Source organism: Bos grunniens, chromosome 13, assembly GCF_055505025.1.
Source record: "Bos grunniens cultivar Pamir isolate PY7600 chromosome 13, Bosgru_T2T1.0, whole genome shotgun sequence".
In the NCBI taxonomy this organism is placed as follows: Eukaryota; Metazoa; Chordata; class Mammalia; order Artiodactyla; family Bovidae; genus Bos; species Bos grunniens.
In genome coordinates, this window is record NC_141177.1 from 13,726,416 (window position 1) to 13,751,768 (window position 25,353).

A 25,353-nucleotide genomic window follows, 5' to 3' on the forward strand; every position below is an offset into this window, starting at 1 on the left:
CTGGCACCCGCCTCCTCCTCCTGCCCTCAACCTTTCCCAGCATCAGGCTCTTTTCCAGTGAGTCGGCTCTTTGCATTAGGTGGCCTAAGCATCAGTCTTTCCAATGAATATTCGGGATTGATTTCCTTTAGGATGGACTGGTTTGATCTCTTTGCTATCCAAGGGACTCTTAAGAGTTCAGCACCACAATTTGAAAGCATCAGTTCTTTGGCACTCAGCCTTCTTTATGGTCCAACTCTCACATCTGTATGTGATGTACTTAATGATGTACTTAAAGCCCCTGAATGGTATACTTAAAATGCTTAAGATTGTAAATTTTATATGTAAACACATACTTTACTGTAATATTAAAAAAAAAATCCTTCTTCTAAAAAAGATGTAATTACTTCTGAGACCATAGACATTATAGATGGGAAAAGAGAACAAAAAAGGAGATATAAGTCAAGAGACTAAGGCAAATAAGAAACCAAAAAATGTAAGATGTTGATATAAAAAGGTAGTTTAAATGTGATTTAAAAGATATTACAGCAGCATTTATTCCATCTCTGCTTCAACTAAAGAACTCTGTTCTATTAAAGAAAATTATTAATGAGTTATTTTACATTCGTTTTTTTACAAAATCTTCAAATCTAGTGTGTGTTTTACCGTAACAATGCATCTCAATTTGAACGCACCACAGATGAAGTGGCAGATAGCCCCATGTGACTGGTAGCTAAAGTGTCAAACGGCCTACGTGGAGAATCTTCTCATTGGAAGTAAGAAGCCCACAGATATTTCCTAAACCAAGGAGTGACATGAACAGATTTGTGAGTTTTGATGATGAGCCTGGTGGCCGTGTTAGATGCAGACTGAAGGGGGAAAGAGCTAAGGCGGCTGAGGGACTCCAGGCCAGAGCAGATGGGGGCGTCAGCGGGGTAAAAGACACGAGGGTGATGCCAGCAGCCATCGTTTGTGGGGCACCTGCTAGGTGTCACACATGGTGCTGCACCCCTTCCCCCCACGCCTTCATTCTGTAACAACTCTGAAAGGTGGAGACTGCTCTGTCCACTTGCAGAGGAGTAAGGGAGAGAAGGTGCCAGCACCTTGCACAGAGACCCTGAGCTCACAGGAGGCAGCATCAGGACATGACCAGGCCTGTCCCGCTCCAGAGTTCGTGCACTTGACCCCTGGGCTGTGTCTCACAAGGGTGGTGACAGAGGTCAGCTTTGGAACATTCTTCCAATTATAAGACTTGATGGCAGCTGGATAAGGGGAGGATGGGAGAGGGCTGAGTGAAGGACACAAGAGTGACTTGGAGATCAGATCTATTGCTTGGAAGTCTGGGTAGATGATGAGACACGAGATGAAGATCAAGGCAGTAGCACACGGTGGCTGAACTTTTTGTTTTGCTTGTTTGGTTTTGAGGGATGAATGCCAAGGTAAGGGGAGGTAGACACTGTGTAGTTTTACAGAACCTTCGAGGACCTGTGGTCTTGGATGTGAGAGATTTGGAGCTTGCCCAGTAGTTTACGGGCTGGCAGGAGCAATCTGGAAGTCTCCTGGGGGCAGGAGATTGCAGAGTGCTAGACAGGGCTGAGTTTTTCCCTCGTGGGGCGCTTGAGGAGGTGTGGTTTTAACCTCCTTGAGGTCCTGAATGACTTTGAGGCTCCCTGTGGGGGAGTCAGAAAGAACCTTTTGACTGGTGACTTGCAGTTCGAGCAGAATAGGAGGGAGCAGGCCTGCAGTGGGCCAGGTGCGCGCGACAGTGGGAACTGGCTGTGGGGTGGGGGTGGGAGAGGGCCCGTTAGGGGGCGGTCGCTGTTCTTAGGAGAGCTACATGGTGTTGTAAGTCAAGTCAGATGAACTTCTGTTGTGCAAGATTATCATAGACATACCACCAGTGGTAATGTATGTTATGTTTTAACATGTAATGTTAAAGCAGCCTTTTGTTTAAAAACAGATAAACAAATACAACTTCTACCAGATTTATGATGGTAATGTATGTTATGTTTTAACATGTAATGTTAAAGCAGCCTTTTGTTTAAAAACAGATAAACAAATACAACTTCTACCAGATTTATGATGGCAGGCGCATCACATCATTTCTCGTGTACACCATCAAGAGAAGTTCTTAGAAACTTTTGATTTAGGCTCCTGAAATCTCATGGAAGGAAAATAAATGTTTACTAACTCGCAACAGAGATTACACCTCCCAGACACTCCCCCGAGTGTACCAGTAGTGAAGTGTGTGTATGTGTCCACACTCGGGGGTCATAGGAAGAAGACTGAGATGGAGATAGGGAGGCGTGTATTTTACTCCTGGCTTGACAGTGGTTGTGAATAAAAAGTTGTAGTTTTATGCTTTTCACTGTCACAGCATCTGACTTCCATGACTGCTTTATAGACTAGAGAAGGCGCAGGTGCCGAGGCCTTTCGCTCCTCCTCACCCTGGGTGACCTTGGTACTCTAAGGTTCCTCAAAACAGAGCCATGTGCCCCTAGAAGGCCCTTCCATCTGGCTCATACCACCTCTGTTCTGCTGCCCCTCAGGACAGAATTGTGAAAGTGACCTGAAGAGTATGACAAAGTGTGGAACTTTGTTGAGCACACCCAGTTGGTCTCTTTGATTAGACATCGTAAGATTGGAAATGGGCTTGCATAGGAAAATCCCATGGACGGAGGAGCCTGGTAGGCTGCAGTCCATGGGGTCTCTGAGAGTCAGACACGACTGAGCAACTTCCCTTTCACTTTTCACTTTCATGCATTGGAGAAGGAAATGGCAACCCACTCCAGTGTTCTTGCCTGGAGAATCCTAGGGACGGGGGAGCCTGGTGGGCTGCTGTCTATGGGGTCGCATAGAGTCAGATACGACTGAAGCAACTTAGCAGCAGCAGCAGCAGAACTACCCCAGCTCTGAGTCACAAGGCTGTTAAACCCAATGAATGCTATTTAATCTTACCTGTCAAGGGAAATGAAAAGCTTCCTGATGAGATAGTAACAGCATTCAAAACATCACTCATAGGGAATTCTTCAACAGTCCAGTGGTTAGGACTAGGCACTTTCTTTGCAGGGCTGAGTTCTGTCCCTGGTCAGGAAACTAAGATCCTGCATGCAGTGCAGCAGAAAAACAAACAAAACCCTTTTTAATCATAAAGTGGAGCAACTGAGGCTCCACTACAGCCCTGCCCTGGCCCTGGGATCCTGAGGCTGAGTCCTGCCAGGCCTGGGGTAGGACCTATCTCCAGAGAGAGATCTGAAGATTTCCCAACAGAGGGGAGAAGGAAAAGCTTAATAGCTTCCTTGTCTTCTTGACAAAGATATAAATTCAAATTTTGACCTCCTGAATTCACTTGAAAGTAGAGGAGCCTGGAGGATATTAGAACGGCCTAGGGAGCAGTCTTGGGACAGAGGTGATTTGGTGGCAAGAGCTGAATCTCGAAGGCTGATACGACCACTCTAGTGTTTCTCCACTGGCATGATTGGATTGTGGAGAGCTTGGGTGTTTGCTTTTTTTTTTTTTAAAGCAGTCTCTCTCCAAAAGAATTGAAAACAAGGTGCCACAGAGAGATCTGCATATCCATGTTCATATGAAGCAGGATTTTCACAGTATTAGAAGGTGGAAGCAGTGTGAATGTCTGCCAACAGATAAATGGATGAAAATTGGTCTCCACACACAGTGGAGTATTATTCAGCCTTACAAAAGCAAGGGCCTCCCGTCACATGGTACAACCTGGATGAACCTTGAGAACATAGTGCTAAGTGAAGTAAGCCAGTGCCAGAAACACAGATACTGTGTAGGTCCACATCTAAAACAGTCAGACTCTTAGAAAACAAGGGTGGTTGCCAGGGACTGGGGAGGCAGAGAGGGGACTTGCTGATGTTCAGTGGCTATAGAGTTTCAGTTTTGCAAGATGAAAAGAGGGCTGGAGATGTGATGTACAGCCATGTGCATCTAGTTAATCCTCCTGTATACTTCACAGTATTAAGCTGGTTTATTTTGTATTATGTGCTTTTTTTTTTTTAACCACAACTCTTTTTTTAAAAAAAGCAAGCAGGGTAAAGCAGCGGAGGTACCTTTTGCTGTTTCAGTGGTCGGCCTCCAGGGGAAGGAAGGCGGTGGAATGAGGGCAGCCACATTGCTACAGTTACTGAGGCTCACTGTGAACGCGGCGGTGCGCTAAGTCATCCTGTGCACTCCTTACCGGTTCCCCAAACGTCGTGTTGGCTCTGTGAGGCAGGCAGGATTGTCTCTCTTTTGCCAGTGAGGAATCCAGTCATTTGCCCAGGAATACACAATACACAGTCCACGGTGGCAGGCTGTGGGACGCAAACCCAGCTCTGTCTGAATTAGAGTTGTTAACTCCATTCTCAGCGACCAGGTTTGCCGAGAACGACTTTGCAGTGAATCGATTCGTCCATTCATTCACGGAAAGTCATGACCGCACCAGGCACTGCGCTGGGTGCTGAGGACACTGGGGCTTAGGCGCTGACGTTGTCGAGCTTACTGCCACTGAGATGAGAGACAGTGAGCAAGAAGAGATACAAGTGAGTAGCCGATGACAAATTTTGATAAGTGATACAATAGGAGCCAATGAGAGTACTGTGATAGAGGACTGATTGTGGGGGAGGCTGGGGGATGACTTAGTCGTTTAAAAACGGTGTTCAGAGACGATCTCACCAGGACTGTGATCCTGGGTAAGGAGATGTTAGCAGCTGGGGGGGCCCCAGGTGCCGTCCCCACCCAGGCTCTCTGGAGCCTACAGGAGCCTCACAGGGCTGTGATCCACGTGGCATGGCTGTAATAAAGGACGAGAAACCCAAGCATTCCCTCCTTAAGGGCGGGTGGGGGTGTGAGGGGAGGGGAGCCAGGATTAAGGCGGTCAAAAGGGACAAGCTTCTAGTTACGAGAGAAGTAAGGACTAGGGCGCAGTGTATAGCAGGATAGATATAACGAGTACTGCTCTGTGTAATGTATGAAAGTTAAGAGAAAAACCCTGAGTTCTCATCACAAGGAAAAAAAAATTTTTTTTCTTTAATGTTGCATCTGTTGTATGAGATGGTGAATGTTCGGTAAACTCCTGTGGTCATCATTTCATGCTGTAAGGACTTCAGATCATTAGACTGTACACCTTACAGTTACTCAGTGCCGTATATCAATGATATCAGTAAAACTGGAAGAAAAACAAACGGCAAGAAGGTGGAAGTCAAAGGGGAAGAAAGCCAAGAACTGTTCCATCAGAACTGTAAAATATGTCCCCAGATGGCCTCATGATGAAAGAATCCCAGGCCTGCCAAATTCCAGCAGTGTTCCCTGTGCCCCGGCTCACCTCACCTCTGCGCCTCAAATTTCTCATCTGTGTGGGCAGAAAAAGAAACCAGAACTTCTTCCTGGGTCGACTTCTGGTAGTTTTACTGCCTGGCTTGCTTCTCCTCTGGTTGGGCTGAATCCTGATGCTCATTTGGTTCTCATAGCCCCATTTTGAGAGAGACGTGGAGAGTATTCAAAGAACAGGTCACTAGAGAGAGAGAGGGTTGAATTCAGGATGCTTACTTTACACTGCGGAGGTGAATAACCAAGTATGAAATGCCGACCTCCAGCCGTGTGAAAGGCTGATGTGTAGAGGGAGTTGACGGATCACATAGTGACGAGTGCCGACTTGTTCTGCGTCCATTCAAAAGATAGATCTAAAACCCGGGAACCAGGTCCAACTGAGAAAAGAGCTTTTTAATAAATTATTGTAAGTGATAATAAGCTCCCGGGTCATGGAGGTACTCAAATGAGAGTGGATAACAGGTTGTTGTAGGGTTTTTGATTGAGAAAGAGTGCTCTGCAAGTACTGACCCATCACTCCATCCTGAATGTTTTGAAGTTACTTTAGGACCATGGCTTTAGGCTGGAAGCAGATGGAATATGTTCAGGAGTAGGCATTATATTTAGTTGTGGATGACGTGTCCTTATGCACCACTGCAGAACTGAAACCAAAAGACCATCTGTATTTATTAGAAGTTTGAAGTGTAAAGGAGCTCTGTGTGATGTTTGACCCTGGTCACATATTCCTGTTCTTTTTTTGGCTGGTCTGGGCCTTTGTTGCGGCACATGGGCTACTCTGTAATTACTGTTGTGAACTTTCTAGTCGCACGTGCGGGCTTTGTGGCCCTGTGGCATGTAGAATCTTAGTTTCCCGACCGGGGATCGAACCCGCACCCCCTGCGTTGGCAGGTAGGTTCTTAACCACTGGACTTCCAGGGAAGTCCCCCAGTCACATAATCTTCAAAGCTCTCTGGCCAAACTCCACCAGCCACTCACTCCTTCACCTGCTGCTCTTTGTAACAACTCTCAGCGATTAGGAAATGGGCTACATTTTCCATTCATATACTTCTTGCTGTTGCTGTTGTTCAGTCGCTACATTGTGTCTGACCCTTTGCAACCCCGTGAACTGCAGCACTCCAGGTTTCCTGTTCTTCACTATCTCCCAGAGTTTGCTCAAACTCGGTCCACTGACGTGGGACCACTGAAGTCAGTCTGCAGTGTAGACTGAGCCTGGGAGTGGGGTGAGGAAAAGCACCCCTCCCAGGGGAGAGCCAGAGAGTTCAGTTTAGAGGAGTGTTCAGTCCTGAGAGGCTCAGACATGCCCACTAGCCTGCAGGCTGTTTAGCCTGCAGAGTCTCTGTCCCACACTGGAAAAATTCAATTAAAACAAAGCCAGTGTAATTCTGAAATAAAACCACATCCAGGGCAAACCATTTACTATTTTGCTTTTTTGAATTTTTACTTTTAAATTTAATAAAGTAATTTACTTTTTGAACTTGAAACGTGGGCTTCCAGTGCGTTTTCATGTAACGTGATGGACTTTGGACGGTGCAGGTTCTGACGAGTCGCCTTCACGGTAGCCTCTGTTGGTCCCCACCCTCCCTCTCTCCCCACCTCCTCATCCCCTGGGCCCCCATCCCGCCTTCCGTAGTTTCTCTGTGAGTTCGAGCAGGTTTGGGCAGAAAGCAGAGTCTTTTCACTGGGACACTGGTCTTGCACAGCCTCCCTGAAATGCTGATGACCAAGCCAGCTCAGTCTAGTCTCTCACCTAGAAAGGGACCTTCCAGTCTCAGCACACATTGGCTTTGGCTTTTGATAGGAAGCTTCCAGGTTCAAGCCTATCTTGGTTGATGGCGACACCACCCTTCCAGTAGCTTAGGTCAAACACCCTGGAGTCAGCCTTGATTCCTGTGGATGAGATTCCTCCACATGCTCCATCCAGTCCCTTAGGGAACCTTGTCAGCTCTACTGTCAGAAGGTCCCAGACTCCAGACACTGCTCTTCACCTCCATCTCTAAATCCTGGTCCAGGCCGTTGTCGTCTCCTGCCTGGATCACTGCCATCCCCTCTTGACAGGCTTCCTGCTTCTCCTCTTGTTTTTCCTGCAGTCTGTTCTCGACACAGCCAGCAGCTGCGTCCTGTGGGACACACGTCAGACCTCGTCAGCCCTCTGCTCCTAGCCCCCGCCACCCCGGGGGCTGCCCAGCTCAGAGAAACTGGGGTCGTGACTGTGGCCCACACCGTCTGCTGCTCACCTCTTGGGCCCCGTCCTCTCCTGCTCACTCCCGACTGCTCCCGCCCAGCTGTCCTGAACAAACCAGGCACGATGCCACCTCCAGGTCCTTGCAGCAGCTCATGCCTCTGCTTGGGACGCTCTTCAACTGCAGGATGGCTCACTGCCTCACCTCTGAGTCCCTGCTCCAGGGTCACGTTCTTAGGAAAGCATTCCAGCCACCATGGTTAAAACTGTGACCTTGCATCACCTCCCCACCCACCACGCTCCTTGTTCCCCTTCCTTGCTTTATTTTTCTCCATTGCACTTACTGCTCTCTCTCACTTTTTCTCTCTCAGCACTGTAGACATGCCATCCCACTGCCTTCTGTCATCCATTAGGTTTTTCTTTTTTGCTTTTTTTGGCCGTGTCGGGCCTTCGTTGGGCATGCAGGTTTTGTCTAGTTCCGGTGAGCTGGAGGCTTCTCTTGTTGCGGAGCGCGGGCTCTAGAGCAGGCTCAGGAGCTCTCATGCGGCTCTCTAGCTGCCACGTGGCATTAGTGTCCCTGTGGCATGTGGGGTCTTAGTTCCCAGACCAGGGATTGAACTCACATCCCCCTACATGGGAAGGCAGATTCTTAACCACTGGACCACTGGGGAAGTCCTGCTCTTACTATTCTTTAACACACAGTTTCACTTATTTATTTGGTTTTTTGTCTCTCCCCTAAACGAGAATGTGAACTCCAGGGTGGCAGAGAATTTTGTATCTCTTTTTTGTCTTTTGTTCTATTCTAGCATATTCTGGCATCTAGGACAGTGCCTGGCACAGGGTGTAGGCACTTAGTAAACATTTCTTAAATGAATTAACTTTCTTTTTTGTATCAAACTTGTTCCTCTAAGTCTCCCAGACCTAAAGGGGAAAAGTCCACTGTTGTATTTTGATACTGGTACTGGGTGTGAATTAAATCCAAGAGCACTTCTCCATATTGTCTGGGGAATCTCACAGTGTAAACAATCTGGCATCACTGGGTCACAGCTTTTATGGAAGGATAAAGTATGATGCATGAAACTCCAGTAAGAAAAGTGATAAATACATCATGAATCCATCTGGAGAAGTAGGGTTAGATTCAGGTGCCACCCTTAAGAGAGCTCTAGACAAATAGGAGCACTTTCAGAGAAGAGCAGTTGAGACGATGCCAGACGTTCCAGCCATGACCCCACGTGCAGGAATGAGAGTGCTTGGCTTGGGTGGGAAAAGATTCTTGGGGAACCGGATTCCTTCTTTTAAATATGGGAGAAGGTGTCATGCAGACGATTAATAAGGTTTCAGGTCATCTCCTGCTCCCCTCCACCCCCTCAAAAGCAGACGAGCTTTGGTGGAACCTGAACATTGGGAGGGAGGGTCTCCTGAGGAGGGGAAAAGTATCAAAAATATAAGCATGGTGGTGGTGCTCAGTTGTGTCCGACTCGTGGCAACCCCACGGACTGTAGCCCACCAGGCTCCTCTCTCCATGGGATTCTCCAGGAAAGAAGACTGGGGTGGGCTGCCATTTCCTCCTCCAGGGGATCTTCCCAACTCAGGGATTGAACTTGCATCTCTCTGTGTCTCCTGCATTGGCAGGCAGATTCTTTACCACTGTCACCACCTGGGAAGCCCAATATAAGCATACATTTACGAAAATACAGATGCATTCCTCAGAGGGAGCCCATCAAGGGAGGGTCCTGCAAACTTCATCTTCTTCAGCCTTGTGGGACATACACCACATTCAGTCTTCTACCCCAGCAAAACCAAGCTCCTTGGTCTCTCTCCAGACCACGTCCTCTCTTCCCTCCATGGCTTTTCATTAAGTGTTCTGTCTAGAACCCCCTTTTCTTAACATGTCTGCTTGGCAGTATCCACTCATCCTCCAGCCTCTGTTTAAAAGGCTGCCCCTTCTTCGAGGCCTTACCCACGTCCTCTGGAAAGCTTAGGTGGTGGTAAACCTCCTCCTGCACCCTCACCGAGTCCCGTGCATGCCTCCACTGCGACACTTGGCTTATTGTTGATTTGTGTTGATTTGTTTGTCTGGTTTCCCTTACACTGTGTATCCGTCAGGATGGGTTGGATTATGCTGTGGTAACAAGCAACTCCAAAAATCTCAGTGACTTAAAACCACAAAAGTTATTTCTTGCTCATGTTACATGTACATTACAGATCAACTTTTGTTCTCCCTTTAGGACCCAGGCTAACAGAGTAGCTACGATCTGAAACATTTCCAAGTTGCCAGGGCCAGCCAGAGGGTAAATAGTGAAGCAAAGCATGTACTTTCTCTCAGTGCTTTCCCCTGGAGATGGCACATTTGCTTACATTTCACTGTTTACACCCAACTGCAGGTGGGCAAGGGAAGCCAGTGTGTGCAGAAGGAAAGCACGCCCCAGATGGCTGCTGAAGAGCCTAAAGACTCCAGTAACTGATTAGCTTCTGCAGTACAGCAATGACGTCTTTTCAAAAATCCTTTTATACCCAGTACCAAGCACATAGTACTGAGCACATAGGAAGTCTTCAACTATTTTTGAGTGAAAAATTAAACCTAGTGAGTAAAACCCCTAGGAAGGTAATTTTGTGGGTGCTTGCTATAAGGAATCATTTCTAACATCTTTTCAAACCCAGTGGATGCTGAGCTCCCCGTCTCTGGAGACAGTCGAACCTGGGCCAGCCTAACCACCTTGTAGAACTGGGTGGTTAGTCATCCTGACCACAGAAGTGACACTTTCAAGGTGATTCATGTAAAGTCGAACGATTGAAATACGTGGTCTCTCGAGTCCAGTATTCTTGCCTGGTGAATCCCATGAATAGAGGAGCCTGGCAGGCTACCGTCCTTAGAGTTGCAAAGAGTCGGACACGATTGTGCAACTGAGCACACAGCACAGGGTCCCTTTAATTCTGAGGCTGCTGTATTTTTATTGTCATCACTCTTCTGAGCTTGAGAAAGAGTGAATTACTGTTCACTATAGAGGTGACAACATCTGACTGGAGCAGGCTATTTCTGTTGATGACTTGACAGAAACAAGAACTGTTTGAAGGGGAAAAATAAGAGTGCTGGCCCCACGCCCTCCGCTGGGTGGTGATTCCTAAGTGTAGAAAGTATTGTGACCCGCAGGTATCCAGAGAGGTCAGCCCTGGGCTTGACATGGCTTTGACACTTGAGGCCTTGGCTCAGAGACAGACTCCAGTTCTTTGTAACTCTTCTTTGTTTCAGCAGAAATCTGACAATTCCAGCCCGCAGGTCTGCTGGGCTGCCAGGATCCTGCCCACACACATTCCTGAGGCTGGACCGTCTCCCTTATGTTCTTTTTGTTGTTGATTCCTGCTCACTAACCTCAGTCTAATCACTTAGCCCCACCGTAGCAGAGTTCTCTAGTCATGCTCTGGAGGAAACAATCCCTCCCCTCTTCTCACACTCTAAAAATGTTATACATGTGAAGGCTCACAAATGCCTCATCAAGTCATTTATCTCGAAAAATAACACCATCCAACAAATTCCGCTTGTAAAAATCTTTGAGCCCTCTGTAAGAAGGCTCAAAATTATTTAATTAATAATGTGGATAATGTAAAACTAATGAAAGGTAATGAGTTTATCATTCAGTTAGTATTCAGAGTGAACGTGGCCTAAAAAAGAACAGAGAGTCAGAACATCGGGCTCGTATATGAATCTGTCCCCTCCCATTTCTTGCCCAATAGCTCTCCGGTGCTCTGGGTGCAGGAACGATAATAACCGACTCCGGAGGCCACTGGGATGGATTGAGAGCGATGAACGCACTTTGCAGGCCACAGAGCACTTGGCGATAGAGAAGTGACTTCCTTTCTAGCATAGCAGTAGTGCCATCCGTGCAAATTGATCCGCTTGTGTGCGGCATTATCTTACACTTCAGAGGTCTCTGGCAATGGAAGCCATTGATTTAATCCAGAGTTTATGGCAGTGGTTCACAGGTTCACAGTTCCAGCCACTGCTGCTACAGGGATCACCTGATTCGTGCCACAGCGACTCTGAAAGGTCTGTCATTTACAGCCCAGACTGACTTCACAATGAGAACCTGCTGGGTGTTTGGTTTCACTTTGCTTGCACATCTGGCCCCCATACAACTTTCTGACACTTCTGGCACATGGGGTTCACTCAGTTTTTCAGCTATTCTGTGGGACTTCACACAAGTAGGTAATCTTTAGGATGCTTGTGATTAGGGTTCATTTCAAGGGTAAAAACTCTACACTTCCAAGGACTCTGCCTCAATTAAATTGTGCCCTAATGGATTGCAGTGTCAGGGGTCCAAAAAAATGATCACGGTCATTGACGACTGGAAACAGATATTTGAAAACAAGGAGTGGTCAGATTCCCTCCATCTCTCTGACACAGGTAAATCCATGGCAGATGTAATTTATTATTCCAGTTGAATGACTTCAGCAGAACAAGTTTGCCTCGTAAATGATAAGAGTGACGCAAATCAGGGGCTCCATTTTGACACGGCCTTGGGATCTGCGGGGCATCAGGACCCCCTCCCCCAGCCCCTGTCTTGTACCTCTTGTGCACGGGATGGTCATGAGACAGTGAACCCTCCCGGCTGTACGTGAGCAGCTCACCCCCGTTCTGTGTGCTGGCTGCCCTATCTGCAGAGTTTGCTGCTCACTGGCACCATTCATTTTATTTATTTTCATCCTTACTGCTACTTTTAAAATTAAAAGCAACACATGACTGTACAAATTCAAACAATACAGAGGGCATAAAGTTTAAAAAAAGTAAATTCTCTTCTCCTTCCTGATAAAGTCATTATTGTTTAATGGACCAATATTTATCCTTTCTCCTGAATTCTTTTCATATTCAAGCAAATACAAGTCTAAATAGATTATTATATGATGAAATCACATATTTTATTATGCAGTATATTACATATTTTATTATTTAAATATCTTGAGATATATTTACATCAGTACATATAGGTCTTAATCTAATAGCAGAAGTAAAACTGAAAAATTCACAAATATGAAGAAATTACACAACACATTCTTGAACAACCAGTGGGTCAAGGGAGAAATTGCAAGGGAAACTATAAAATACCTTGAAGCAAGTGAAAACAAAAACACAGCATAACAAAACTTTGATATACAGCAAAAGCAATACAACGAGGGACATTTATAGTGATAAATACTTTCATTAGAAAAAAGAAGAAAGGGGATTCCCTGGTGGTCCAGTGGTTAGGGCTTTGTGGTCCACTGCGGGGGAATGGGTTCAATCCCTGGTTGGGGAACTAAGATCCTCAAGTTGCATGGTGTGGCCAAAAAAAAAAAAAGAGATCTCAAATCAACAGCTTAACTTTATACCTCAAGGAACTAGAAAAAGAACAAACTTAACCCAACCGCCTTGAAACCAGGTTCGGTGCAACCCCTATCAAAATCCCAATGACATTTTCTTGCAGAAATGGAAAAAAAAATCTAATACCCATCTGGAATCTCAAAGGACCCTGAATAGCCATAATAATCTCGAGAAAGAAAAACAGCTAGAGACCTTGCACATCCTGATCTCAAACATGTTACAAAACGACAGTGACCAAAGCAGCGTGGTACTGGCGTGGAGATAGACAAAGACCTACGGAAAAGAGTACAGAGCCCAGAAATAAACTGTCATACTGGTCAGATGATGTTCAGCAAGGATGCTGACGGGGCGTCTGCCGCATGGCACTGCGTGGGTGAACCTTGAGGACTGTAAGTGAAAGAAGCCAGTCTCAGAAACACGAATTCCGCATAGTCCCTCTTACACGGAGCGTCTGCAGTTGCCAAACTCGTAGAAGCAGAAAGGAGAACGATGGTTTTCAGGGGCTGAGGAGGGGTGGGGGACCACTGTTGTCCAGTGAGTCTAGAGCTGCAGTTCTGCAGGGTGGAGAGGGCTGGAGGCCTGCCGAGCAACAGCGAGGGTGTGTGAGTGACACTCTATGCTTCAAAGTAGTCAAGATGGGAAATTTTATGTCATGTGTTTATTTTACCACAAGAAGAAATTAGAGTATAACCCTATTAAAATGCTATTTTGGTTTCTCCAATTTAGCAATGATGTTAATTATTTTTAGAAATTTCCTAGTATTAAAACATCCTTGCAATCTTGGTATAAACCACAGCTTCCTCTGTGATAGATGATGAAGAGCCAATTTCCTTAATATGTAGAGAACTCTTAAAATCTACAGAAAAAACAGGCAAAAGTAATTATCACAAGTACCAACAACATGTGAAAAGATTTTCAGCCCTCGCTGTACAGAAATGCAAGTTAAAACAGTAGTGACCAGTTTTTCACGCACGTGTGAGCAGAGGCGAGAAGCAGTGATGCCATGTGGTGACGCTGAGGCCACGTCACTCTCCGCTGATGGGAGTGAGTCAGCACCACCTATCTGGAGGGCACTGAGGCCACGTCACTCTCCGCTGATGGGAGTGAGAATCAGCACCACCTATCTGGAGGGCACTGCTGTACTTCACTGACAATATTGTAAATGCCTCAGCAGGGCTTCCCAGGTAGCCCACTGGTTAAGAATCTGCCTGACGACGCAGGGGACACACATTCAGTCCCTGCTTCAGCAGGATCCCACATGCCCCCTGAGCTAGAGCTAGAGCCTGTTCTTCACAGCAGGAGAAGCCATGGCAGTGAGAAGCTCGCACACCGCAACTCGAGAGTAGCCCCCACTCGCCGCAGCCAGAGAGAGCCTGTGCACAGCGACAGACTCAGCGTGGCCGAAAAAAAAGAAGTAATACATGCCACAGCAGTGCTACTTAAAAGAACTTGAGAATTTCAGATACTTTCAAATGCACAAAAAGTATTCTCAGGGATATCCATTGAGCCATTATTTGTAAGAATATAAAAAATTGGAGAAATGCAAAAGTCTGTTAAGAGCTAGATTGATTAAGTAAATTTTGGTGGATGCATAAATTAGAACATTGTTTAAAAGAGTGAGATAAACGGTAGGTTCTGACATTAAAAGATGTTGAAACTACATCATTGTGGGAAGAAAGAGAATCAGAACAAAATACAACTCCATTTTCAGTTTTTAAAAACACTGGTTATAGTAACTTATGCCTCTAAAAGATGTCTGAAATAATGGACACTAGATTGTTAACAGTGGCTCTGTCTGGGGAAAACAGGGAGGATTTTCACTTTTCTTCATTATTTCTGAGAGAAACTTTGTCTCATAAATGTTCTTAAAATATGAAGGGGATGACTGTAGAATATTCAAGACTACCTGTGCCTTCCTCATCCTCATTGTGGAAGTCTTATCCTTCTCATCCTTTCTTGTTGTCTACTCGAGCTTTCAGAACCATGAAGAGTATATTAACATCACTGAGTGTGTTTCTGCAGCTCTGTCAGCTTCTCCCGTCACTCCGGTTTCTATCGGTAAATTGTGTGTCGCGTGTCAAGGAGGGCCGAAGCCTGGCCCCCGTAACACTTGGAAAGCGTCTGCTGACAGTCGCCTTTTCAACATTCGAAATCTTTTGTTGAACTCCTGTTGTCCTTCCAGTTCCTTCCTCAGAATTAAAACAACAATGGAAAGTTCCTGACTTATCTATAAAGCTAAACACTTTAAGAATTTGATCTGCAAACATTTTTTTTTCCAGCCCCACAAATGTGATTATTTGTAGTGTTGAAGTGCAGTGACTTAGCTACAGCTTTGTTACTTTAGGGAACTGAGCAATTCCTGGTTTCCAAAGACAGATTTTGGGGGGAAAGTTATGTACTTTCAGTCTTATTTCCTCATTAAAGAAAAACAATGCATTTACAAGACAAACTTTCAAGACAGGGTGGAGAAAGGATTGTACAAAGAATGATGATGAACCTGGGATTGTCCTCTGGTCCTGTCTGCAAATCTCTTTGGCAGCACAGAACCTCCTGCTTTTCTCAGCACACCTCACTCAGGGCTTGGCTTGGCTGACAGGCTGTTTGCTCAAGGTGATTGTTGCCCCGCGCATCCAGCAGGGTCCATGGGCCGCTTCTGGATGGGGTTTCTAGACAGGGCCTTACTCTTACTACTTTTATTGGATACCCTTGAAAAAAACGTATGACAAATAGACTCAGCCCCTCTTAGCTAAATGGGTGGAATTACTGAAAACAGCTGGATGATGTCACCCAGGTGGTAAGTATGTGGGAATTCACTGGAAAATTCTTTCAACTTTTTGTATGTTTGGCATTTTTCCTGATAAACACTGGGGGGAAGTACAGCTCGGGAAAGTCCTCCAGGCCTCCTTCCAGCAGTGTTGTGCTTGCTCGGAGAGCTCGGTGCGTGCACTGGTGGAGGGCAGACTCTGGAGCCTGCCTGCCAGCCGCCTCTGCCTGCCAGCTGTGCGCCCTGTAGGCGGTTACTGCACCCCCTGAGCCCGGGAGTGATAATAGTTCCTCCTCCAGGGTTTGCTGTGGGAGTGAAATGAGAGTGCAGATTACAGCGCTGTCTACCCATAGTCCGCTCTCAGGGACCTTTGGCAATTGCTGCCCCCTCACCCCACCCCGCTCCTGCTGTTTAATCAGCTTCCTTCGTAACAGGTGACCGAGCCACTCAGAACAGTTGGCAGTGGTGCTCTCCTGGATCGTTGATTTGGAAGACAGTTGGGGGGCTACCTTGAGACTGAATTGTTAATTCAGACATTAGGGCCATCTCCTAAAATCAATTCCATTTCGTGTTGCCCCCTCCTGAGCCTTAGTAAATAAACACAGGGGACATACTGTAACTCTGCTTTGCTGGAGCCCAGTCGCCATCACAAAGGTCAGTTCGGCCTGAGTGTCGGGGACTGGGCTGGGCAGGCGGGCCTCCCGGTGACCATGCTTGCTTCCTGAGCCGCCAGGTCTGCGGTTCTCGTCCCTTTCTCGCCTTGACTAGTGTTCATAGCCACTGTTTTCACCTTCCCCAGGGCAATCATGAGGAAGAGGAAGGCAGGTCAGGAAGTACCATAAATCAGTGAGGTCACCTCTACTGGATCCTGAGATGGGACAGTGATGGCCCTCTTCTACAGAACTGAGGGCTGTAACTTGCCATCCTCCACTTACTTGGGTTTTTGAAGTCCTTTCAGTAGTTTTTAGCATGTTCACAGTTTTTTTTTTTTTAATTTTTATTTTTAAACTTTACATAATTGTATTAGTTTTGCCAAATATCAAAATGAATCCATCACAGGTATACATGTGCATCACCCCAAACAGAAACCTCATCCCCGTTAGTGGTCAGTCAGTCCCTATTTTCCCCTCCCCTCCCTGCTGTTGGCAAACACTAATCTACCTTCTGTCACTATGGAGATGCCTATTCTGAGTGTTTCACACAGATGCAGCCACGTGGTACGTGGCATCGTGTGTCTGCCTTCATGATGTTTGTATCTGTGCTGTAGCCCACGTCAGTACTTCGTGCCTTTTTATGGCTGAACAGTAGCGCGTCACATGGACAAAGCCTGTTGTGTCTATTCATTCACCTGTTGATGGCCATTGAGGTTGCTTCTACTTCAGGGCTATCATTATGAATATTTGCATGGACATACTTTCATTTCTATTTGGTATACACCTAGGAGTGGAATTATTGGGCCTTACAGCACTCTTGCCTGGGAAATCCCACGGACGGGGGAGCCTGGTGGGCTGCAGTCCATGGGGTCGCAAAGAGTCGGACACGACTGAGCGACTTCACTTTCACGAATTGGAGAAGAAAATGGCGACCCACTCCAGTGCTCTTGCCTGGAGAATCCCAGGGGCGGGGGAGCTTGGTGGGCTGCCGCCTTTGGGGTCGCACAGAGTTGGACACGACTGAAGCGACTTAGTAGCAGCAGCATGGTAATTCTATATTTAACTTTCTGAGAAACTGCCCAGCTGTCTTCTCAAGTGCAGCAAAGGCTGCCCCATTCTGCCTTCCAGCCACTGATGCTGGAGGATCCTGGTCTCCGCACTTCCTCACCTGTAGTGTCATCATCTGTCATCGTGATCACAATCATCCTGGTGGGAGTAAACTGGCGTCTCACTGTGGTTTTGATTTGTATTTCCCTAATGACTAATGGTGTTGAGCACTTTTTTAAAAAAATGTATTCATTTTTGGCTGTGTTGGGTTTTCGTTGCTCCAGGGGCTTTCTCTAGTTGCAGCAAGTGGGGGATTGCTCTCCAGTTGTGGTGCATGGGCTTCTCACTGAGGTGGCTTCTCTTGTTGCAGAGCACGGGCTCCAGGGTGTGGGCTTCAGTAGGTGCCACACGTGGGCGCCGCGGTTCCGGCTTCCGGGCTGTAGAGCATGGGATCAGTAGTTGTGGTGCGTGGGCTTCGCTGCCCCTCAGCATGTGGGGTCTTCCCAGAGCAGGGATCAAAACCGTGTCTCCTGCATCAGCAGGTGGATTCTTTACCACTGAGCCACCAGGGAAGCCCAAGTACTTTTTAAATATGCTTATTCGTCATTTATAGGCCTGCTTTGGAGAAATGTCTATTCAAATTCTTTCAGTTCAGTTCAGTTGCTCAGTCGTGTCTGACTCTCTGCAACCCCATGAATCACAGCACACCAGGCCTCCCCGTCCATCACCATCTCCCGGAGTTCACTCAAACTCATGTCCATCGAGTCGGTGATGCCATCCAGCCATCTCATCCTCTGTCGTCCCCTTCTCCTCTTGCCCCCAATCCCTCCCAGTATCAGAATCTTTTCCAATGAGTCAACTCTTTGCATGAGGTGGCCAAAGTACTGGAGTTTCAGCTTTAGCATCATTCCTTCCAAAGAAACTTCTTTACCTATTTCTTAATTGGATTTTTGTCTTTTTATTATTCAGTTATAAGCCCTTTTATCTGATATGATTTGCAAATATTTTCTCCTGTTCCATGGCTTGTCTTTTTCACTTTGTTGATGGCAGCCTTTAAGGCACAGAAAGTTATTTTAATTTTGGTGAAGTCAGTTTTTTCTTACGTCACTTGCTCATTCGTATATTCTTTTTGATGTCTTCAGTGACTTATCTGAAAATCTGATTTGCCTGCTGAAAACATAACTGTATTATCCTTAGTTTTCCTGATTTGGAATTTAATCAGGTGGTAAAGCACTTAATTTAAAATGTTTGCTGGTACTATATAGAGGAGCTTAGAAATATTGATACTGGTAAATTACCCATTGATCTGGTAAATTACCCATTTCTGTGTGCTCAGCCTCAGGAAATAATTTGATAGAAGAAATACATCCTATATATCCAGAGGTCATTTCATTGTCACCCATGAGAGGGGGACACTGAGGCCTGTGTGTAGCAGAGGAGGCTGAACTCTGTAGGGGTACATTATTAGGCACTATTGAATATTGTAATTATGAAGCTTATTTAATGACACTGTTTATGATGAAATGTTTAATGGAAAAAAAAACGTGTGTGCCCATTAATGATTAAAAATGGGTACAAAATATTTGCAGTATATGGAAAACTATAGGTGGTTTTCTTAAATTTTACTTAATATTGCTATTTTATTTTTACTATTAAAAATTAAGTTTAAAAAATGCATAACATTTCAGTGGAGGAAATGGTGACAGGTGGGTGCACTGGGCATATGTTTATCCTTATCTCACGCCAACTGTTTTTTACTAGCAACTATTTTTTATCGTCATGATCACCAGGTCTTAAAGGGAGAAAAAATAGCTTGCTGTGTTTATTTATTAAGAACTTACATGGAGGTATTTTACCTTTTTTTTTACACTTTTATATCAAATCTAAACACTGATGATAATACGATTCTGGTATTAGAATAACTGTTATTTTAGTCATTATCAGCATTGCAATTTGCTAAAAGAAAGGTAATGATGATTGCGGTTGTATATTAATATCAATAATAGACATCACAGAAAGTTTTCTCCTGGCATCTCATGAAAGAATTAGGAGTACTTTACATGTAAATAAATCATCTCAGCTTTTGAAATAAATTTCAAATGGATCAAAGCTTTCAGGGTTGGGTTTTTTTTTTTAAAGAAACAATAAAGGCACCAGAAGAAATAAAAAGCAAGCCCAACACAAGGTCACGGTCGCACGCACACCCAGGGTGAAGCCACTCAAGGGGCTGCTGCCCCAGGGAGAGAGGTGCAGTCATGGGGCCACAAACTGCGTCTGTGCACCCTCTGACCCTCCGACCTTGGGCTTTACCTGAGCACCAGGAGTCCGGGGTACAGGCAGTAACTAAGGGGTCCCTCTCCAGCAGCCTGGAGCTGGGGGTGACAGGGCAGGACAGGGAGTCCCCAGAGCTCGGCCCTGGGCAGCAGTGCCCTCTCCCCGGGACACACTGCCACGACGCGGCCTCTGGCCTTGGCGCCGGAGAGGCAGGGGTGGCGGCCTGCGCTCCCGTGTGGGAAGGCTATGAAAAGAAAGCCCTCACTGGCCCAAACATTTAAACAAGAATTACACTAGGGTCTTTTGTTCTCGCTCTGACATGGCCAGAATTCATTTGAAGGTCCAGAGGAGGATTATTTTTATTGTTGTCATTTTTGAATCCGAGTTATTTTATGCAAGCAAGCAGAGGGAAACAAAACAGAAACACGTGGCTGAAGTCCGTCCCTTGGTGTCGGGATGAACCACTCACTCTCTGGGGCACTGTTCTGTGCTTGAGGGGCTCCCGACTGGAATGTTCCATCCAAGGTGCTGCTGCCTTCCTTGGGAGAAGGCCCGGGTGATCGGAGGCAAGCAGCAGAGTGTGTCTGGGAATCGGGGACACACACAGCTCGGGAGAGCCTCACCTCTCTCTCTCTCCTCCCCAGGTTTAACAGGGAAAACCTGCTTTCTGCCAACAACTGAAGAAGCCCTCGGAAGCTGCTCCTTTGGGCCTCACGGAGCAGCTGGAAGCCGTGCTGTGAGACCCCCAGCGGGAGGAGCTGTCGCCCGCTGATCACCCAGCACGACGGTCGTCATGGCCAGCAAGAGGAAGTCCACCACCCCGTGCATGATCCCCGTGAAGACCGTGGTGCTGCCCGGCTCCAGCGCTGAGGCCCCGCCCGCAGAGCCCGGGCCCGAGGGGCCCCCCCAGGAGCCGCCCCCAGAAGCACCTGCCACCAGCACCGAGGCCACCCAGGGCGCCAGTGGTCCCGATGTCCCCTCGCTGGCTAATGGGCACCGGGGCACCTTGGATGGCTACGCATATGCCTGTAAATACTGTGACTTCAGATCCCAGGACATAACCCAGTTTGTGGGACATCTGAGCTCAGAGCACACAGACTTTAACAAAGACCCAAGCTTTGTATGCACTGAATGCAGCTTTCTGGCAAAAACTCCCGAGGGGCTTTCTCTGCACAATGCCAAGTGTCACTCAGGGGAAGCCAACTTTGTGTGGAATGTGGCCAAGCCAGACAATCACGTGGTTGTGGAACAGAGTGTCCCCGAGGGTGCCAGCCCTCCTGACCTGTCAGGGGAGCCAAACGTGGAGGGGATGGATGGACAGGCGGAAATCATCATCACCAAGACTCCAATCATGAAGATAATGAAAGGCAAAGCTGAAGCCAAAAAGATTCACACGCTCAAGGAGAATGTGCCCAACCAGCCCACTGGGGAGGCCTTACCAAACCCTCCAGCTGGGGACACGGAAGTGAAAGAGGGGGACCATGCCTCTGTCAATGGGGCGGCCCCCTCCAGCCAGGCCTCAACCAACCCTGCAAAGCCCCCCCACTCGGCCAATGGCCCCCTGCTGGGGACGGTGCCGGTGCTGCCCGCGGGCATCGCCCAGCTCCTCTCCCTGCAGCAGCCACCCCCGCAGGCCCAGCAGCCCCTCCCCACCGCCAGGTCCCTCCCCAAAGTGATGATCCCGCTGAGCAGCATTCCCACGTACAACGCGGCCATGGACTCCAACAGCTTTCTGAAGAACTCCTTCCACAAGTTCCCCTACCCGACCAAAGCCGAGCTCTGCTATTTGACTGTGGTCACCAAGTACCCGGAGGAACAGCTCAAGATCTGGTTCACCGCCCAGAGGCTGAAGCAGGGCATCAGCTGGTCCCCGGAGGAGATTGAGGATGCCCGGAAAAAGATGTTCAACACCGTCATCCAGTCGGTGCCCCAGCCCACCATCACGGTCCTCAACACCCCCCTGGTTGCCAGCAGCGGCAACGTCCAGCACCTCATCCAGGCCGCTCTGCCCGGGCACGTGGTGGGGCAGCCGGAGGGCACGGCGGGGGGACTTCTGGTCACTCAGCCTCTGATGGCCAACGGGCTGCAGGCCCCCAGCTCCGCTCTCCCCCTGGCAGTCACCTCTGTCCCCAAGCCGCCCGCTGTGGCGCCCATTAACACCGTGTGTTCAAATACGACGTCAGCCGTGAAGGTGGTGAACGCCGCCCAGTCCCTTCTCACAGCCTGCCCCAGCATCACCTCCCAAGCCTTCCTTGATGCCAGCATCTACAAAAACAAGAAGTCTCACGAACAGCTGTCAGCTCTGAAAGGGAGCTTCTGCCGGAACCAGTTCCCAGGGCAGAGTGAAGTGGAGCACCTGACCAAAGTGACGGGCCTCAGCGCCCGGGAGGTGCGCAAGTGGTTCAGCGACCGCAGGTACCACTGCCGGAACCTCAAGGGCGCCAGGGCTGCGCTGTCCGGGGAGCACGGCAGCCTGCTCGTCGACCCTGTGCCCGAGGCGCCCTTCTCCCCGCCGTGCAAGGCCCCCGAGGTGACCTGCCTCCCCACAGCGGCCACCCTGGCCACCCCCCCTTCTGCCAAGCGACAGTCCTGGCACCAGACCCCCGACTTCACACCAACCAAATACAAGGAGCGGGCCCCTGAGCAGCTCAGAGCCCTGGAGAGCAGTTTTGCACAAAACCCGCTTCCCCTGGATGAGGAACTGGACCGCCTGAGGACCGAGACCAAAATGACCCGCAGGGAGATTGATGGCTGGTTTTCAGAGAGACGGAAAAAAGTGAGTGCCGAGGAGGCCAAGAAGGCCGAGGAGGGGGCTTCTCCAGGGGAGGAGGAGGCCGCGGAGACCGAGGGGGAGGAGGGCTTAGCCGGGGAAAACGGCTCCCCAGAAGTGCCCGGTGGCCACACGCTGGCTGAACGCAAAGTCAGCCCCATCAAAATCAACCTCAAGAACCTGCGGGTGACAGAGGCCAATGGCAAGGGCGAGCTCGTGGGGCTGGGCATCTGCGAGCCTGAGGACGAGGCGCCTGGCAAGCTGGCGGAGCAGCCACCGGGCAAGGCGGGCTGCAAGAAGACGGCTCAGCAGCGGCACCTGCTGCGGCAGCTCTTCGTGCAGACACAGTGGCCCAGCACCCAGGACTACGGCTCCATCGTGGCCCAGACAGGCCTGCCGCGGCCCGAGGTGGTGCGCTGGTTTGGGGACAGCCGGTACGCCCTGAAGAACGGCCAGCTCAAGTGGTACGAAGACTACAAGAGGGGCAACTTCCCCCCCGGGCTGCTAGTCATCGCGCCCAGCAACCGGGAGCTGCTGCAGGACTATTACGTGACTCACAAGATGCTGTACGAGCAGGACCTGCAGAGCCTCTGCGACAAGACCCAGATGAGCGCCCAGCAGGTCAAGCAGTGGTTTGCTGAGAAGTTGGGCGAGGAGACCCGGGCTGTGGCCGACACGGGCAGCGAGGGCCAGGGCCCCTGCGCCGGCGACCCTGCAGCCCTTCACAAAGGGCTGGGTGACGCCTATGTGGAGGTGTCTGAAAACAGCGAGTCGTGGGAGCCCAGCGCCCCTGAGGCCAGCGCAGAGCCCTTTGACACGCAGAGTCCCCAGGCTGGACCTCAGCTGGGTAAGGAGCCCCCCAGGACTGTGCCGTCCTCTGAGGGTGCCGGGGCACTGGGTGGCGGGGAGCTGAGTCTAGGGCCGGGGTAGCTGCTATGTCTCAGGCCATCTGGCAGCAGGACCACCTTGTTTGGCTGCTTCCGGGGGCACCAGGCAGCAGAACCCATTCAAGCATGTGATGAAAGGCTGATTGTTGGGTCTGTTTCATTTTGTGTTTGTTAAACGTGCGCAGGGAAAGGAAGGAGCACAGTTAATCCACCAGTGAATCCACACTTCTCTAATCATTTCTTAGCCAAAGGAGAGTAAGTCAGAACACCACCTGAGCCAGACAAGCCACCAGGCAGGAGACAGAATAGGCCTGTCTATTCCTGATGAGGAAATCCAACCCAAATTGGGGAACAAAAGCAGAGGGAGCCAAAAAGGGTGAAAATCCTGTACCTTGCATTTCTGTATTTCTTCCTGATGTAGAGGACATGGAGACTCCTCTTCCGTCTTAGATATACAGAATTCAAAGCTTGAATTTGTTTCTCAGCTTCTCTGGATCAGGACACTAGTACTTGAAAGAAAGCTTTAGAAGGTTATTTATTGAAGACAGTTTGACGCCTCAGACACGTTATCTGGTATTGGTTTTCTCAGGTGTTGACCTGAGTTCCTGGCCTCTCCCTCTTCTCCCCCCTCTCCCCACCCTCCGCATGGGTGGCCTTGTCACAGGCTGGCCAGGAGCAAGGTGGTATTGAGTCTTTCAGTCGTGTCCAACTCTTTGTGACCCCATGGACTGTAGCACCCCAGGCTTCCCTGTCCTTCACCATCTCCCAGAGTTTGCTCAAACTTGTGTCCACTGAGTCAGTGATGCCATCCAGCCATCTCATGCTTTGTGGTCCCCTTCTCCTCCTGCCTTCAGTCTTTTCCAGAGTTGGCTTTTTGCATCAGGTGGCCAAAGTATTGGAGCTTTAGCCCTTCCAGTGAATATTCAGGGTTGACTTCCTTTGGGATTGACTGGTTTGATCTCCTTGCTGTCCAAGGGACTCTCAAGAGTCTTCTCCAGCACAATTGAAAAGCATCAGTTCTTCAGTGCTCAGCCTTCTTTATGGTCCAGCTCTCACATCCCTTTATGGGAGGCTGTGGAAACCAAGGAAGTATCTGAATTCTCAGTTTCTGTAATTTGTGGGCTTTCAGAAGTTGGTTCCAGGCCTGGGTTTTTCTGGATGTGACCTTGTTTTCTGCAGGCCCCCATGAGTCAATGGGGTCCCCACGGGGGGTGTCATGGGCACCAGGGAACAGGTGTGGGCCCACAGGCCTGGTTGTCTCAGGCACCTTCTCCAGCATCAGGCCTGCCCACACCTGGCTTTGGCTCTGCCAACAAAATGGCAGACTGCTGGGATGAGAACCCACTAATTTATTTTTTTTTTAATTGCAGTTCCCCTGAATGATATTCTTATAGCTGGAAATAGCATGGTAGTTGTTGCGCAACAATTATGAAATGTGCTCAGTGCCACCTAACTGTACACTTAAAAATGGTTAAAACAGTAGATTTTATGGTATGTGTATTTGACCACAATTAAAAATGCTAACCTGGATTTGGGATAAATGGGTTTGAATCACCATCCCTGGTTCCCCTCAGTGGGTAACTCCAACTGTGAGTGAAGAGCTGGTGTCCTGGGTGGGACAGAGCAGGGGTGGCCAGGCTGGCCGTGCCTTCATAGCATTGTCCTCTTCTGGCCGAGACAGGTATCCAGGGGGACAGGGAGGGCTGGCCTCTGGAGCTGGTTCCTCTGAGCCAGCCTCAACACCGCCCCCCCCACCCCCCGCAAGCATCCTGGATGAGGGTCTCTCTCAACAGCCACCCCCTCCCCCACAACAGATGAAGGCATCAGTGGGACACACGTCAGGAAGCAGACCTGCCGAACGAGCACCGTGTGTTCTGAGGAGCTGGAAGGGGAGGCGGTGTGTGGCAAGGGTTTACTGCCCAGAAGTCAGGCTCCCAGCCCGGCCTCAGGCCTAGGTTTGCTGAGGGGAGGCTCCAGGCCCTGCTAGGTGCGGCCAGCATCCCGTCCTCTGCCCCCACGGCCTGCCCCACCTTCCTTTGGGCTGGAGGGCAGGGAGGCTGGTGGGAAGGCCGAGCTTCTGGATGAAGTCCCTGACGTGGGAGGGTGGGCCATC

At 48.8% G+C, this 25,353-nt stretch overlaps 1 protein-coding gene across 15 annotated transcripts in view; it reads left to right on the forward strand.

Annotated features, from left to right (window-relative positions):
* The window catches only part of ZHX3 (zinc fingers and homeoboxes 3), a 136,497-nt gene that overhangs the window by 105,444 nt on the left and 5,700 nt on the right, over window positions 1–25,353 (forward strand). For 9 of the 15 annotated variants that reach the window (XM_086331816.1, XM_086331815.1, XM_086331811.1 and 6 more), the window contains 2 exons: window positions 20,228–23,200; window positions 25,055–25,227. In XM_086331816.1, the coding sequence (XP_086187942.1) occupies window positions 20,377–23,200; window positions 25,055–25,227 (2,997 nt within the window). In that variant the 5' untranslated portion in view covers window positions 20,228–20,376. The remainder of the gene's footprint in view (window positions 1–20,227; window positions 23,201–25,054; window positions 25,228–25,353) is intronic. The other 6 variants (XM_086331825.1, XM_086331822.1, XM_086331823.1 and 3 more) reach the window with 2 other exon arrangements.